This window comes from Dendropsophus ebraccatus, chromosome 3 (assembly GCF_027789765.1).
Source record: "Dendropsophus ebraccatus isolate aDenEbr1 chromosome 3, aDenEbr1.pat, whole genome shotgun sequence".
Lineage (NCBI taxonomy): Eukaryota > Metazoa > Chordata > Amphibia > Anura > Hylidae > Dendropsophus > Dendropsophus ebraccatus.
This window is the reverse complement of record NC_091456.1, coordinates 122,044,959-122,061,057: the sequence shown is the minus strand read 5'-3', so window position 1 is coordinate 122,061,057 and position 16,099 is coordinate 122,044,959. Positions and strand designations below refer to the sequence as shown.

At 44.0% G+C, this 16,099-nt stretch overlaps 1 protein-coding gene across 2 annotated transcripts; it reads left to right on the top strand.

Annotated features, from left to right (window-relative positions):
* The first annotated feature begins 345 nt into the window (after positions 1 to 345).
* Positions 346 to 13,272, top strand: NMRK2 (nicotinamide riboside kinase 2). 2 transcript variants are annotated; one of them, XM_069964550.1, is made up of 8 exons: positions 346 to 433; positions 4,971 to 5,061; positions 5,317 to 5,365; positions 5,488 to 5,653; positions 5,890 to 5,961; positions 12,034 to 12,140; positions 12,569 to 12,654; positions 12,754 to 13,272. In XM_069964550.1, the coding sequence occupies exons 1-7, from the start codon at positions 426 to 428 to the stop codon at positions 12,652 to 12,654; spliced, it is 579 nt and encodes a 192-aa protein (XP_069820651.1). In that variant the 5' UTR covers positions 346 to 425; the 3' UTR covers positions 12,754 to 13,272. The 2 variants fall into 2 exon arrangements, with proteins under 2 accessions (XP_069820651.1, XP_069820650.1); XM_069964549.1 differs by having other exon boundaries at positions 391 to 500.
* Positions 13,273 to 16,099: the final 2,827 nt, after the last annotated feature.

Sequence of the window (16,099 nt, the reverse complement as noted above, 5' to 3'; positions counted from 1 at the left end):
GCAAGAGGCTTGTAATTGTTTAGAATCAGGGCACAGTCTAGTGGCATCAGGCTCCCGCACTGTAACAGAGGTTTTATCGTTTGCCCTAACCCCCTAGACATGTTACTATACACGGTGCCTATAGGACCCTGTACTGTACTTATATTCCTTTAACTTAAATGCGACTCTTTTCACGTCTCGTCCGCCGAAGAGTGGAAAATGCGTGACATTTTCTCTCTTCGGCCGTTACTAATTTAGGCAAAGGGCACGCTGCCCACTGCTATTAATACCGATAGAAGAACTGTGACGCTCGGCAGGCAGGTGGTGGCCAGTTTGCGCATGCGCATAGAGCGCTGACTCCAACTCTCCGCTTATTGGCCGCCGCCCTTTTGTGTGAATGACGCAGACACGGCGTATAAATACGAGCGGGCTGGGAAGTTTTCTCAATGAAGTAGTAAGTAGGCTGCTCTTCTGACTGGGTTTACCGGCACCATGCGGCGCATCATTGTTGGTATTGGCGGGTAAGATGCTATTTGTATGTGATGCGCTTGTTATTCGGTGATGGGCTGCGTGTTATGTGGTGGTTTTGATTATATGGCGCTTGTAGTGACGCTACCAGTGTTTAGGTGATAAATTAGATCTGTACTACTTATAATTACTTGTATCATTGCACTGAGTGAGCGGCGCTGTGCACTACAGGCTGCTGCTCCTCAGTGCATGCGCGCGCGCGGGGTTCTCCGTCCTGGCGGGAAATTCGAATCTGCTGGCGCGCGACTGCTGGGAGACTGACTAAAGCAACGATAAGTCCTCTATAAGTTATTCAGCTGCACTGTACATAGTCTGTCCCTGTCCCCACTTATGGCTCACAATCTAAATTCCAAATTCACTTCTCTGTGTGTTTTGAAGTGTAGAACCCCTCTTATATGGCTGTTATTGTCAGGGAGCATTGCTAGAAATACTTCTTCACAATCGGCTTGTATAAAAGTGTCAGTGATCAGCAGGAAAATGTCCACTCATCGGCTGAGTGCGGCTTTAAAGCGCATCGCTGAACAGGGGATGTATAGCCCATAGGAATATATTTACATTGCTGCATGATTGTGCCTTCTGAAGACAAGCACCAGATCGCAGGGTAGTAGTGCTTGTGTGTTGTCCCACAGCCCCATATCAGAATGTGTGAAAGGACCTGAAGAGACCCACACAAGCATGGGAGAACATGTAAACTCCTTGGTTGGATTTGAACCTATGACTGCAGAACTCCAACACATCTCATTAACCCCTAAAGACAGAGCCTAAAATTTACCTCAAGGTCCGTGCCAATTTTCAGTTCTGCATTTTCCTCCTCACCTTCTAAGACTTATAACTTTATTTTTTAACCCACAGGGCCATGTAAGGGCTTGTGTGTGTGTGTGTGTGTGTGTGTGTGTGTTTATTTTTATTTTATTTATTTTTTTTAGGAAAAGGTGTGGTTTAATTTGTAATGGCACCTTTCAAACTCCTAAAACTAATGATGAACCCCTCCGAAGTATCATTTATTGGGTACAATTGGGTGAGGGAATACAATTCTGCAAATTTTGTAGGGGTTCCATCGTTACGTAATGCACTTTACAGTAAAACTGACATGGGATCTTTATTCTGTAGGTCAGTCTGAATGCAGCGATAGTGCCGCTTTAAAACCTATATAAACATGCCTATCAGCAGGTTGTGCCGAGAAAACCTGCTAATATGCCACAGAAGCTGCTTACCTTAGGAGCTTATAGCAGTTATAACCGCTCCTCTGCCTCTCCGCATTGTTTATAAGTTAGCTAATTTCCCCTTTGCAAATATAGGGCTTAAAGGGGTTGTCCGGCGATAAAAAATTATTCACAGAATAACACACATTACAAAGTTATACAACTTTGTAATGTATGTTATGTCTGTGAATGGCCCCCTTCCCCGTGTCCCACCACCCCCACCCGTGTACCCGGAAGTGTGGTGCGCTATACATTACCTCTCACGTGCCGACCACGGTCTCCGATCGTCAGCAGTGACGTCTTCTTCGTGAGTCCGGCGGATCTTCCCGAGTGCCGGCCGCCCTCTGCAGCGTCATCCGAAGCTCAGCCGCGATTGGCTCAGCATAACTGTGCTCAGCCAATCGCGGCTGAGCAGCTGATGACGTGGCCGCGTCATCAGCCGCTCAGCCGCGATTGGCTGAGCACAGTTATGCTCAGCCAATCGCGGCTGAGCTTCGGATGACGCTGCAGAGGGTTGCCGGCACTCGGGAAGATCCGCCGGACTCACGAAGAAGACGTCACTGCTGACGATCGGAGACCGTGGACGACATGACATGCGGTGAGTATAATGCACCACACTTCCGGGTCTAGCGTGGGTGGGGGGAAACACGGGGAAGGGGGCCATTCACAGACATAACATACATTACAAAGTTGTATAACTTTGTAATGTGTGTTATTCTGTGAATGGCCCCCTTCCCCGTGTTTCCCCCCACCCACGCTAGACCCGGAAGTGTGGTGCATTATACTCACCGCATGTCGTGTCGTCCACGGTCTCCGATCGTCAGCAGTGACGTCTTCTTCGTGAGTCCGGCGGATCTTCCCGAGTGCCGGCAACCCTCTGCAGCGTCATCCGAAGCTCAGCCGCGATTGGCTGAGCATAACTGTGCTCAGCCAATCGCGGCTGAGCGGCTGATGACGCGGCCACGTCATCAGCTGCTCAGCCGCGATTGGCTGAGCACAGTTATGCTGAGCCAATCGCGGCTGAGCTTCGGATGACGCTGCAGAGGGCGGCCGGCACTCGGGAAGATCCGCCGGACTCACGAAGAAGACGTCACTGCTGACGATCGGAGACCGTGGTCGGCACGTGAGAGGTAATGTATAGCGCACCACACTTCCGGGTACACGGGTGGGGGTGGTGGGACACGGGGAAGGGGGCCATTCACAGACATAACATACATTACAAAGTTGTATAACTTTGTAATGTGTGTTATTCTGTGAATAATTTTTTATCGCCGGACAACCCCTTTAAGAGCATTTAGGGCGTTGCCTGGTTCTGGGAGCACCACTCTGTCCTGCCTAGTCAGCCCCAACTGTACTGCCCTCCTGTGCCTCCTCCAATCCAGCTCGCCCAGGCAGCATCACCCCGTGCCGCTCAGCCCGCCACCTCCCTTGCGGCTGGTATGATACAGCTGATAAGGAGCCCAGGACAGTAGGGTGCTCACTGCCACAGTTGCAGCTGGCATGAGTGTGATCCGTGCTGGATGGTAAAGCTCAGCCCAGGCTCTCAGTGCAGATCGCGTTCTTGCCAGCTGCATACTGTAGCAGTGAGCAGCTTACTGTCCTGGGCTCCTGATCAGCATTCAAGCGCCAACAGTGTCCCATCAGCTCAGCCCGCCCCCTCCCGTGCCGCTGAGCTGACAGGCTGCTCCCGGGGCTGTATGGGGCATAATTTTTGGCACCATGATCTCTAGTTTTTATTAATGCTAGATTTGTGTAGATCGGACATATATAATGTAATAAGTCATCAATCCTGGTGTCTTTTTTTTTTACTCCTTTTTGTTTACACTTTTCACCATACGGGAATAATCTTATTTTAATTAAGCACGCTACGGTATACAATACGTTTATTTTTTTATGTTTTTTATTTATAAAATGGGCAAGGGAGCGATTTAAACTTTTATTGTGGGAGTCGCTATGGCAATGTGTATAAATGTAAAGTAATGCACCTGGGTACTTATAACCCACATACATCATATGTCCTGGGGGGGAGTTACATTGGGAGAGTCACTGGTAGAGAAGGGTCTGGGTGTACTTGTGTGCTGTTTTGTAGTCTATTATCTACAATGTCAGTCAGCTGCTTCTAAGGCCAGCAGGATATTGTCATGCATTAAAACAGCCATGGACTCTCGGGACAGGGATATAATATTACCGCTTTATAAAGCTTTGGTGCGGCCTCATCTGGAGTTTGCCGTCCAGTTTTGGAACGAGATTCATAAAAAGGACGTTCTAGAGCTGGAGAGGGTACAAAGACGGGCAACTAAACTAATAAGGGGAATGGAGCATCTTAGTTATGAGGAGAGATTAAAAGAATTAAATTTGTTTAGTCTGGAGAAGAGATGTTCAAGGGGAGATATGATTTATTTAAATATATAAATGGCCCCTACAAGAAATATTGGGAAAAGATGTTCCAGGTAAAAACCCCTTCATAGGACAAGGGGGCACTGCCTCCGACTGGAGAAAAAAAGGTTCAATCTCCGGAGGCGACAAGCCTTCTTTACCATGAGAACTGTGAATCTGTGGGACAGTCTACCACAGGATCTGGTCACAGCAAAAACAGTAGAGTCCTTCAAAACCGGCTTAGACAAGTTCTTAGAACAAAATAACATCCCCTCCATCCATCTCCTCCTTGATGGACATGTTTGTGTTCCTCCAACCCCCCCCCCCCAATGAATCTAACCTGCTGACAGCTCCCTAGTGGGCATGGGGCACGGAGGATGAAGGTATGTACTGATCTGGGCCAGCCCCCTCCATTCTGAATAGAGGGGTAGGCTGGCTGGGGGCTGTAGCCGGATTGGTGCTTTTAGATGTGATAGCCACGCCCCCAGTGCTCCTAACGGTTTACCAGGAACAGCGCTGAGGATGAAGGTAACAAACATATCTTAATCCTCAGTGCCCAGTGCTATCAGGTAGCTATCAGCAGGTTAGATTAGTCTAACATGCTGAGTTTCCCTTTAACAAATATCCTCCACATATTTTAAAATGGGAGACTTTCTTCTTGCTAGTCCAGCAATCATACAAAATCTCACCTGCTTTTAAAAGGCTATTTGTGAATGTTGACTGGCTTTCATGTCGAGCTTTTGTGATCCATAATTTAGCAGTTTTCCCCAAGACAGAGTACCTTGTCTATTGCTTGTGTGTGTGTGTGTATATATATGGATAGAGATCTGCTTTTAGTTGGGTTTTAAGTTATCTGATGAGACAACATATCGCTTTTCTCTTCAGTGTTACAAATGGTGGTAAGACCACCCTGACAAAGAGGCTTATTGGTGCCCTTCCCAATTGTTGTGTGGTCCATCAGGATGACTTCTTTAAGGTAGGTATAGCCTCTTTACCTGCAGTGGTATAACCTATAGTGACTTTTTTTTTTGTTCTTATTGTATTGTATCAGGCGCTCGTTTTCAGCTTTTTTTTTTTTTGTTTTCCTCATTACATGTTTTTATGTAAAAAATTAAGTAATGTAGCAAGCGTTCCTTTTTGGAGATTCATTATTTCTGTTATCTAGTCTTCTCCTGTCTTGTGTGCTTCAGCTGCATTATTTGCAGCATTTTTATTGCTCACTATGTTTCAGCCACCAGATCAGATAGACGTTGGTGACGATGGCTTTAAACAATGGGATGGTAAGAACAGTTTTCGCTGTAGGATGCAGTAATGTATATTGAGTATCTTATTTATTTCCATACAAATCTATTTTAATGCTATAGTTGCCTTTTGTAATTTTCTTGCGTTAAAAAACTTGCAGTGATCACTTCCATTGATATGGAAGCAATGGCGAATACAGTAACAGCCTGGGTTGAGAATCCTGTCAAGTTTGCCAGATCACACGGAATTGCCCTATCTTGTTCTTCAGAGTTTGGTGAAGATGTTCAGATACTGATTTTGGAGGGTTTCTTGCTGTATAATCACAAGTAAGTGTGCCTTTTTTAAATAACCGCATGTTCCACCCTGATTTTATGGTTTTCCTGTCATGCCCCCCTTTCCCTCTAAAGTTCTCGTAAAAAATAAAAACTGCATTTATTATGCAAACTGACAGGTTAACAGGTTTCAAAATGTCATTTAAAATATGCATACTAAAATGTTGACTTCTTGCATTTATCACAAGTGCTAGAGGTACTTACACAAATTTTTAAATGGTTTTTTACAGGTCACTAGCAAACTTGTGTTCGGAACGTTACTATTTGAGCATTCCATATGAGGAGTGCAAGAGGAGACGAAGGTTAGTGTTAATATATATTGTGTACTAAGAGAAAGCAAGTGGTCCAAAACGTCTCTGTGCAGAGTTGCTAAATGACTCTTTTGTTTAGGTCGCTGCAGCATGGCCTAACTCATGTTCTAGTAAAAGTTCACAGCATGCATAAGTTTCTTTTTTTTTTTTTAAAACATTCTCTTTTAAATGGAAAAAGCTCCTATATCTTTTTTTCTGAAACCACTGAACTCCATGGAAAGCAATATTGCTACTTTCTACACATTTCTGCCCTAGAACACCAATTAAAGGAGAAGTCCGGTGAAGTTTTTATTAAAGTATTGTATTGCGCCCCCCCCCCCCCCCCCCCCCCCCCCCCAAAAAAAAAATATATATATATTACAAATCACCAATATACACTTTTTACAGAAAATGCATATAAAGTTCCTTTTTCCTTGCACTTACTACTGAATCAAGGCTTCACTTCCTGGATAAAATGGTGATGTCACGACCCGACTCCCAGAGCTGTGCGGGCTGTGGCTGCTGGAGAGGATGATGGCAGAGGGATGCTCAGTGTCCCCCTGCCATCATCCTCTCCAGCAGCCACAGCCGGCACCGCTCTGGAAGTTGGATCATAACATCACCATCTTATCCAGGAAGTGAAGCCTTGATGCAGTATTAAGTGCAGGGAAAAAAAGCACTTTATGTGCATTTGCTGTAATAATAAGTGTATATTGGTGGTTTATTGGGGGGGTGTAATACAATACTTTATTAAAAATATTTTTCAAACTTCTTTTAAGATCAGTGGGTGCTTTAGGATAGTAAGTCCCTGATAACAGGACACTGGTGGTGCAGTGCTGCACATAGGCAAGGTGTTTGCCAAATGCCTAATTGTATAGCAAAAGGTAAAATTCACACAGAACACATACAAATATTGTGATCCAACAGCGACGTTTGCATCTCTAGCAGAAACTACATTAAAGGGGTAGTGCAGCGCTTAACATTTATTCACAAAACACACATTACAAAGTTATACAACTTTGTAATGTGTGTTATGTTATGTAAGTGAATCACGGCTGAGCAGCTGATGACGCGCCAGAGGGGGGACGGCTGGAGCGGGTCTAGCATGGGTGGGGGGGGGGTACACGGGGAAGGGGGCCATTCACTTACATAACACACATTACAAAGTTGTGTAACTTTGTAATGTGTGTTTTGTGAATAAATGTTTAGCGCCACAACCCCTTTTAAAACCACAAGGGCCCAGACTTGTCAAAGGGTATAAAATATACACTGGTGTAAACCAGCAACCAATCACAGGTCCGCTTTCATTTGACCAGGGCTAAAAGTTGAGCTGTCGTTTGTTTCTATGTGCATCTTAAACCAGTGTATATTAAACACTTTAAATAAATCCCCCACGGTTTTCATCTCCCACTGACCTCATGGGGGAATAGCTTTATTTCTGCAGTGTAAAAGGTGTCTTAAAGCCCTGTAGGTTGGTCACTTCATGGCCTAAACACCCACTTCTAGTAGCTTGCTGCACTGCTGTTAAAGGGGTCCCAGAGCTACAAAAACATGGCCACTTTCTTCCAGAGACAGCACCACTCTTGTTTGGGGTTTGCTTTGTTCCATTTAAAAAAAAAAAAGTTACAAAACCCCCACCCAAACTGCAGACAAGAGTGGTGCTGGATAACACCTTTTAAATTTTAACATGCTGCATCAATCCATGTACGCATTATGCATTTGTGCAGCATTGGCTTGAAGGGAGCCAGTCAGCATGATTGTACTCATGGTTCTCTTTAACACTGTATAGAGCTACTGTGCAGCTTGCGGAGCATAGCAGCCATGGCTACTGCAGTAGCTTTAGTAAGTAGAAAATAGTTTTATTCTGTTGTGTGCGGATCTGTTACGTGATGGATCGTTGCTGCCCCTCTCGCTGCCTGCAGCAGAATAAAATTACTTTTTTCTGCTTGCAACAGTAGCCTTATGGTGGTTTTACACGGAGCTATAATTCGCCCAATCGCATGATTAACGATTTTGAATGAATGATTTATTTATTTTTTTTATAACGATCGGCGTTTACACGGAACGATACATCGTATGGAATATTCGTTTTGCGATCGCTTAAGCCTATCTCACACATAGGGGAAATAGTTGAAAGAATGTTTACACTGAATGCTTACACTGAACAATCTGCGAATTTTTTGCGAACGATCAACAACAATTTGAGAACTTGCTGAAAGATCAAAATTAACGATTTCTCGCTCGTCGCTTGATCGTTCGCTGCGTTTACACGTACAATTATCGTTCGAATTCGACCGTTATCGGGCAAATTCGAACGATACATCGTTCCGTGTAAAACCACCATTAGTAGCCATGTCTCGTAAGTGCCCCAAGCTGCACTTAACAGTGCAGGAGGGAACCGCAGGAGGGAACCATATGAGCTCAATCAATAGTAGTGGATTCACCTGCTAGATAGTTAATTGCACTTATCTGTTACTGGAATGTTCGGAGTCACTTCCCTCAATATATATTTTTTTGTTTTGGACTTGCAGGTCATCACTGCTTATAATGGGGGGGGTGGGTGTCTTATTTAACCCCTTCCCGCATTAGGACGTACCGGCACGTCCAAATCTGCAGCCCGTTCCCGCAGATGGACGTGCCGGCACGTCCTCTGAATGACAGGGGCGCAGGAGCTGCGCTCCTGTCATTCCGGGCGGGGCCCGGCTGTCAGTGATAGCCGGGCACCCGCCGCAACTGCCGAGATCCGGGCCGAGCCCGGATCTCGGCAGTTAACCCTATAGGTGCTGCGATCTGTGCGATCGCAGTACCTGTAGTGCTACAGGAAGGGAGAATCCTCCCTTCCTCCTCCATCGGGGCTGTGCGGTGAGATCGCACAGTCCCGATGGAGCGGTGACGTCAGGAGGCTTCCCCGAAGCCTCCTGGTGGCACAGCTACGGAAGCTGGTCAGGTTCAGCCTAAGGCTGAGGCTGATCAGCTTTGCCTTTTACAGGCATAGTGCATTGCAGTGCTGATGAGCTCTGCAATGCACTGTGCCTGTAATCAGGCAATTTTACAGTAAAGTCCCCATGGTGAGACTAAAAACAGTGTTAAAAAAACACACACACAAAATACATTTATAATAAAATAAAATTTACACACAATCCCCATAGCCCCCAATACAATAATAAATGTAAAAAAAAAAAGTACACATATTTTGTATCACCGTGTGCGTAATGACGCAGGCAATACAAATATTACATGAACCCCTTAGTGACCGCCAATACGTATTTTTACGGCGGTCACTAATGGGCTTTATTCCGATACGTACGCCTTTTAGTGGCGGACGTATCGGAATGCTCTGCCGTCCCCTTGCGGCGGCAGAGCGGGGATTAGCTGTCAGTGTGACACCTGATCTACCCCGAGCGGAAGTTCCTCTGCTCCGGGTAGTTTAACCCATTGAATGCCGCTGTTGGCACCCCGGAATACCTGTAACCACCCCAGATTACCTGTAACCACCCCACATTACCTGTAACCACCCCGCATTACCTGTATCCACTCCGGGCTACCTGTAACCACTTGGCATTACTTGGAACCACCCCAGGCTACCTGTAACCACCCTGGGCTACCTGTAACCACCCCGCATTACCTGTAACCACCCCACATTACCTGTAACCACTCCAGATTACCCGTAACCACCCCACATTACCTGTAACCACTCCAGATTACCCGTAACCACCCCAGATTGCCACACCCTCTCGATTGTCGATCACCATCCCAGATAGCCAGTAAACACCCCCTGATTGCCCATAACCACCCCCAGATAGCCAGTAAACACCCCCAGATTGCCTGTAATCACCCCAGATTGCCACAGACTGCCCGTCACTACCCCAGATTGCCCATCACTACCCCAGATAGCCAGTAACCACCCCAGATTGCCCGTAACCACCCCAGATGGGCAGTAAACACTTCCTGGCTGCCCGTAAACACCTCGAGATTACCTGTAATCTCAATTTTTTTTATTTTTAGCAACTTTGCTATTCTAATAACCGATACTAGCTGCGGTTTTGCTCCAGCAAAATGACACTCCTTCCCTTCTGAGCCCCGCTGTGTGCCCATACAGTGGTTTATGTCCACATATGGGGTACCGTTGTACTCAGGAGAACCTGCTTTACAAATTTTGGGGTGCATCTTCTCCCCTGTTCCTAGTGAAATTGAGAAATTTTAAACTAAACAAACAAATTGTTGGAAAAATTCATTTTTTTTCATTCTTACTGTCTTATTTCTGAATACTTTCCTCTAATACCTGTGGGGTCAAAATGCTTACCAGACCCCAATCTGAATTCTTTGAGGGGTGCACTTTCCAAAATGGGATGACATTTGGGGGGGTTCTATTCTGCTGACACTACAGGGGCTCTGCAAACGCACCTGGCGCTCAGAAACTTCTTCAGAAAAATTTGCACTGCAAATGCTAATTGGCGCTCCTTCCCTTCTGAGCCCGGCTGTGTGCCCATACAGTGGTTTATACCCACGTATGGGGTACCGTTGTACTCAGGAGAACCTGCGTTACAAATTTTGGGGTGCATCTTCTCCTCTGTTCCTAGTGAAATTGAGAAATTTCAAACTAAACAAACATATTATTGAAGAAATTCAATTGTTTCATTCTTACTGTCTAATTTTGAATACTTTCCTCTAATACTTGTGGGGTCAAAATGGTCACCACACCCCAAGATGAATTCTTTGAGGGGTGTACTTTGCAAAATGGGGTGACTTTTGGGGGGTTTCTATTCTGCTGACACTACAGGGGCACTGCAAACGCACCTGGTGCTCAGAAACTTCTTCAGAAAAATCTGCACTGAAAAAGCTAATTGGCGCTCCTTCCCTTCTGAACCCCGCTGTGTGCCCAAACAGTGGTTTACGCCCACATATGGGGCACCGTTCTACTCAGGAGAACCTGCGTTACAGATATTGGGGGGCGTTTTCTCTCATGTTGCTTGTGAAAATGAGATAATTTAATGTAAACAAATATATTATTGGAAAATTTCTATTTTCCATTTTTTACGGCCTAATTGTGAATACTTTCCTCCAGCCCTACTTAAAATACTTATGATACCCCTAGATTAATTCTTTAGGGTGTGTAGTTTCTAAAATGGGGTCACTTATGGGGGTTTCCAGTATACAAGCCTTTTAAATCCACTTAAAAAAAGAACTGGTCCCTAAATAAATCAGTTTTGGAAATTTCATGAAAATTTGATAATTTGCTGATACATTTCTAACCCCCGTAACACCCTAAAAAAGTGAAATATGTTTATGAAATGAAGTCAGAATAAAGAAGACATATTGAAAATGTGACTTAGTAATTAATTTGTCATGTGACTTTCTGTTTTTAGAAGCAAAGAATTTCAAAGTTTGTAAAGTGCAAATTTTTCAAATTTTTCATGATATTTTGATGATTTTCACAAAAAAACACACAAGACAGTGACCAAATTTTGACACTAATATAAAGTACAATGTTACAAAAAAACAGTCTCAGAATCGCTAGCATACGTTAAAGCATCACTGAGCTATAAGCGCATAAAGTAAGACAGGTCAGATTTTGAAAAATGAGCCTGGTCATTAAGGCCCAAATAGGCTTAGTCTTGAAGGGGTTAAAAAGGAGGATGCCTTATTTTCAGGGGAACAATAATATACAAAGTAGCCCAAAATGACTTCTTTGGGAATAAAAATTAATATAAGGCAGTCTTACAGGGAAGCACTGTATGCATGTTATACTTACCTGGCATTGTGAAACCAGTTCCTGTATTGGAAAATACTTGAATATGTTATAATTAAAAAAAAAAAAAATAGTGGTGGCAACCATGTTAGAGGTTTTTTTTTTTTTGATGAACAGAATTTTTCCATTCTTCCAGAAATTGCACCATCTGTGTGGTATTGCAGCTCAGTTCCTTTTTGAAGTGACTGAAACACAGTTCTACCACAAGGATTGTAAATTAGTCAGAAGCCTCTGACCTTTTTAGTAGTTGAGCACACTGCTGTGTTATGCATTTTCTCACTGCAGTATATCTGAGTTAAGGGTTTTTGTTTTTTTTTTCTCCCGTTTTTCTGCAGTGGCAGAAACTACACCGTCCCAGACCCACCAGGCTTGTTTGATGGTCATGTCTGGCCGATGTATCTAAAACACAGACAAGAAATGGAAGAGAGTGGTGTGAGTGTTGGTAGGTGTTTGTTATAACCTATTGTAGGCATGTTTATAACATCAAAAATACTTGATTCCGATTTACAAGATAACTTTTAGATCTATTGATTAGGCACTATTACATTGTTTTCAGAGTTGGGGTCCCTAATGGGAATAAGCCTTGTTGGAGGGCTAAATACATCATTGTCGATTTTACAAACTGTATCTGGTTTGGGTCACGTGAATTTGACAAACTTTCAAGAAAGGAGGGGGTTGAGTAACTTTTCCTACTCAATAAGATTATCTGACTTTCATCTCTGGCTCCAAATGTACAACTACCACATGGAGCCATTCTTCAGAGGTGGCCTGTATTGCGCTCTTACAACTGAATTAACACATATATGCATACTGTCGGTCATTTGGTCAACTTTAAGCTTATCATTTTTTTTTTATTTCTCCACTTTGTAGTGCATGTAGATGGCCTTCTCTCCAAGGATGAAATTTTTACCCAAGTATATACAGATATCCAAAACAGGTTCTTAAATGCTTCCTAGGTAAGTATGAAGTTTACTGATGTTTTCTTAACTTTAATTTATTAGTGCTACAATGAAGTTGTGTTTTTTTTTTTTGTTTTTTTTGTCCCCTTCATGTAGGATCCGAAGACTCAGGAGCGACCACTGCAGCATTTATATTGATTGCTCTACAAGCCTGAACTTTGCAATAGAAGATATTTTTTTTGTATATAATAACTTATTCAGTTTTGCTAAGCATCTCAAGGTGCGTTTACACAGAGATTATCTGCCAAACATTTGAAGCCAAAGCCAGGAATGGATTTGAAAAGAGGAGAAATCTCAGGCTTTCCTTTTATGACATGATCGGTTTATAGTCTGTTTCTGGCTTTGGCTTCAAATCTTTGGCAGATAATCATACTGTGTAAATGGACCCTTACTCTGAAAAACTTTTTATATTGTGGATGTTACTGATTTATCATGTTTTTACTTACAATTTATTTTATATACCTGTACAACTATATAACACTTTGAAGGAAGTGTGCATGTCATTATTTAGGGTAAAATACATGCCATATACTTCATATATGACTTGAGTGAGTTTAATTTTACTTATTCTAACTTGCCAACAGTTCAACTTTCTGCTACTTAAAGGGGTATTCCCCCCCCCCCCCCCAAAAAAAAAAATTATTCTTGCATTAATACGTTCCCCCCCCACCTGTAGCTTTCCATCTTTCAATATAAAGTTATAAACTGATTCTGCACAGTTTTGCTGTTATCTAGCTGCATTCACCCCCAAGGATTGCATAGAATCATCAGCTCTCCCGCACACAGACGGCATGACGTGTTCTGCATCTCTCCAATGGGCTGGGGTTAGTGTTTCTATCCCAGCCAAACCGAAGTGATGAAGGACACTGACGGGATGGCTTCTGTAAGAGAGACAGTGATCAGTGCAGCTGTCACTGTCTCCATTTCTAACAGCAGCCACCCCTGTCACCTGCACCGTGTGGCCCCAGAGCTCACCCCCTGACTATGCCCCCTCACGTCGGCGCTTACCGGCAGCAACCGCCCCCAGCTGGGCTCCTTTGCGGAACCTCTCGTCACCCGTGGCGGCACTTACTGGCAACCGCCCTGTCCTCAGTCTGGTGTTTTATTTTTGAGGGAAGTGTGTGTGGGGGGGTGACTATGGCTGTGTGTTTGAGAAAGGGGTAGTCTGGGGATCAGTGAAAAATCCGCAGGGTGTTAGGATAGTAATAAAGAAGTCCTATATTCCTACTGCTCTCCACACCGTAAGGTTGAGGATCTTCAGATCATGTGATCAGGTCCTTCACCTATGTGCAGGTCCTACTCTGTTTTCTGATGTTCAGCCTTCTCACCCTGCACTACAGTGAGCAGGCTGAACATTAGAACACTAGGCCCCTCTCCCTTTCTGGCGCCATAAAGGCGCTGTGGGCCTCGGCCCTTGCCCAGGTAAGCCCTGTGCTGATGCCGGCCCTGGTCTGACCCCTCTAAATCACAGGTATCTGGAATTGTTAGCAATGTTTTGTGTATGGTGAATATTTAGTTAGGCAGCCATCGCACACACAGGAGACTCTGCTTTATATCTTTGCTTCATTCCCTCAGAAGACACCCATGATCATGTAGGACATCACATAGAAGGTGCTGAGCCAGATCTACTTTACACCAGTGTGCTAAATAATTTCCCTAGTGAATGACTGGCCATTTATTAAGGAGCTGTAGTCGGTCCTGATAAAATTCAGGCGTTAGAGCTGTGGCTTACTGACTACACAGCCCTGCCATGGAGAGGTTCTTAGGGGCTCAAGAACAGCATTGGAAGCATTAAAAGCATTGTCACCACTGAAGCATTAATGAAACAAAAATAGTCACATTTATAAAAGTCTTTTTAAATGACACGTTATGCCTTAAAGCATTCTGATGCGTTGCCAACCAGCTTCTGGTACAACAAAATACAATTTATCTCGTACAAGCCTCTTCCCAGGAAAAATTTTTTAAGGCATTTCCCAAAAATAGCTTTTAGAGTGGCACTGTGCAAAAGAGCCTCAAGTTCAAGAAGTTAATGCATCAAAATGTCACTAGTAATGTGCTATACAGGGGCTTGTCTGCTTAAAGGGGTTATCCAGTGCTACAAAAACATGGCCACGTTTGCCCCACTCTTGTGTCCATTTCAGGTGTGGTTTGCAATAAAGCTCCATTTACTTCAATAGAACTGAGTTTCAAAACCTGCACCCAACCGGAAGACAAGAGTGGTGCAAAAGCGGTCATGTTTTTGTAGCACTGGATAACCCCTTTAAAGTGGTTATCCCGCGCTACAAAAACATGGCCACTTTTCCCCCTACTGTTGTCTCCAGTTCAGGTGTGGTTTGCAATTAAGCTCCATTTACTTCAATGAAACTGAGTTTCAAAACCCCACCCAAATGAGACAACAATAGGGGGGAAAGTGGCCATGTTTTTGTAGCACTGGATAACCTCTTTAAAGCGTAACTGTAATTTCAGGGTCATTTTTCTGAAAACATTAAATATTAACAGTGCAAGCGATTTTAAGAAACTCTGTAATAGGTTTTGATGTACTAAAAGAGTTTCCTTCTGGACTGAAAAAGCAATCTCCCAGCCTCCCCCCTCACTGCAGAAACAGCAGGATTTCTGTCTCCATTATGTGGCTATGGAGAGGGGAGGGGCTGTTAGGAGTGACTGAGCACGGAGGATTTCTGCAAAGCACAACACCCTGCAATCTTCTCTCAGTAAGTTCATAGATAAGCACTGACCTTTCTGACACCTGAATCCTGCGGTTTAGGTGCCCAGAGAGTCTACAAACAGCTGACCTTCATGTCACCTCTTCCTGCTCCCTCATCTCCCTCGGCCCCTCCCCCCCTGTATAAGGATAGAATGGAGAGAGCAGAACCCGTCTTCACTGGCTTCTCTGTAATGAAGACGTGTTTGCCTGATAATGCACAGATAAGAAGTCAGGGGGGGAGGCTGGGAGATTTCTTCTTGAGTACAGAAGGAGGCTTTTTTGGCTGATGAAACCTATTCCAGAGTTTCTTAAAAATCGCTTATACTACTGATTTCTGCAATAAAAAAAAAAACATGACAGTTACGCTTTAAAGCTGGGTTCACACTACGTATATTTGAGGCTGTATGTTTGAGGCTGTATAGCAACCAAAACAAGGAGTGGATTGAAAACACAGAAAGGATCTGTTCACACAATGTTGTAATTGAGTGGATGGCCGCCATATAATGGCAAATATTTGCTGTTATTTTAAAACAACGGCTGTTGTATTGAAATAATGGCCGTTATTTACTGTTATATGGCGGCCATCCACTCAATTTCGCCATTGTGTGAACAGAGCCTTTCTGTGTTTTCAATCCACTCCTGGTTTTGGTTGCTATGAGGACCAAATACAGCCTGAAATATACATAGTGTGAACCCAGCCCTAGGCTGGAAACAAGTTTTTATTTTTGAAACTTGCCT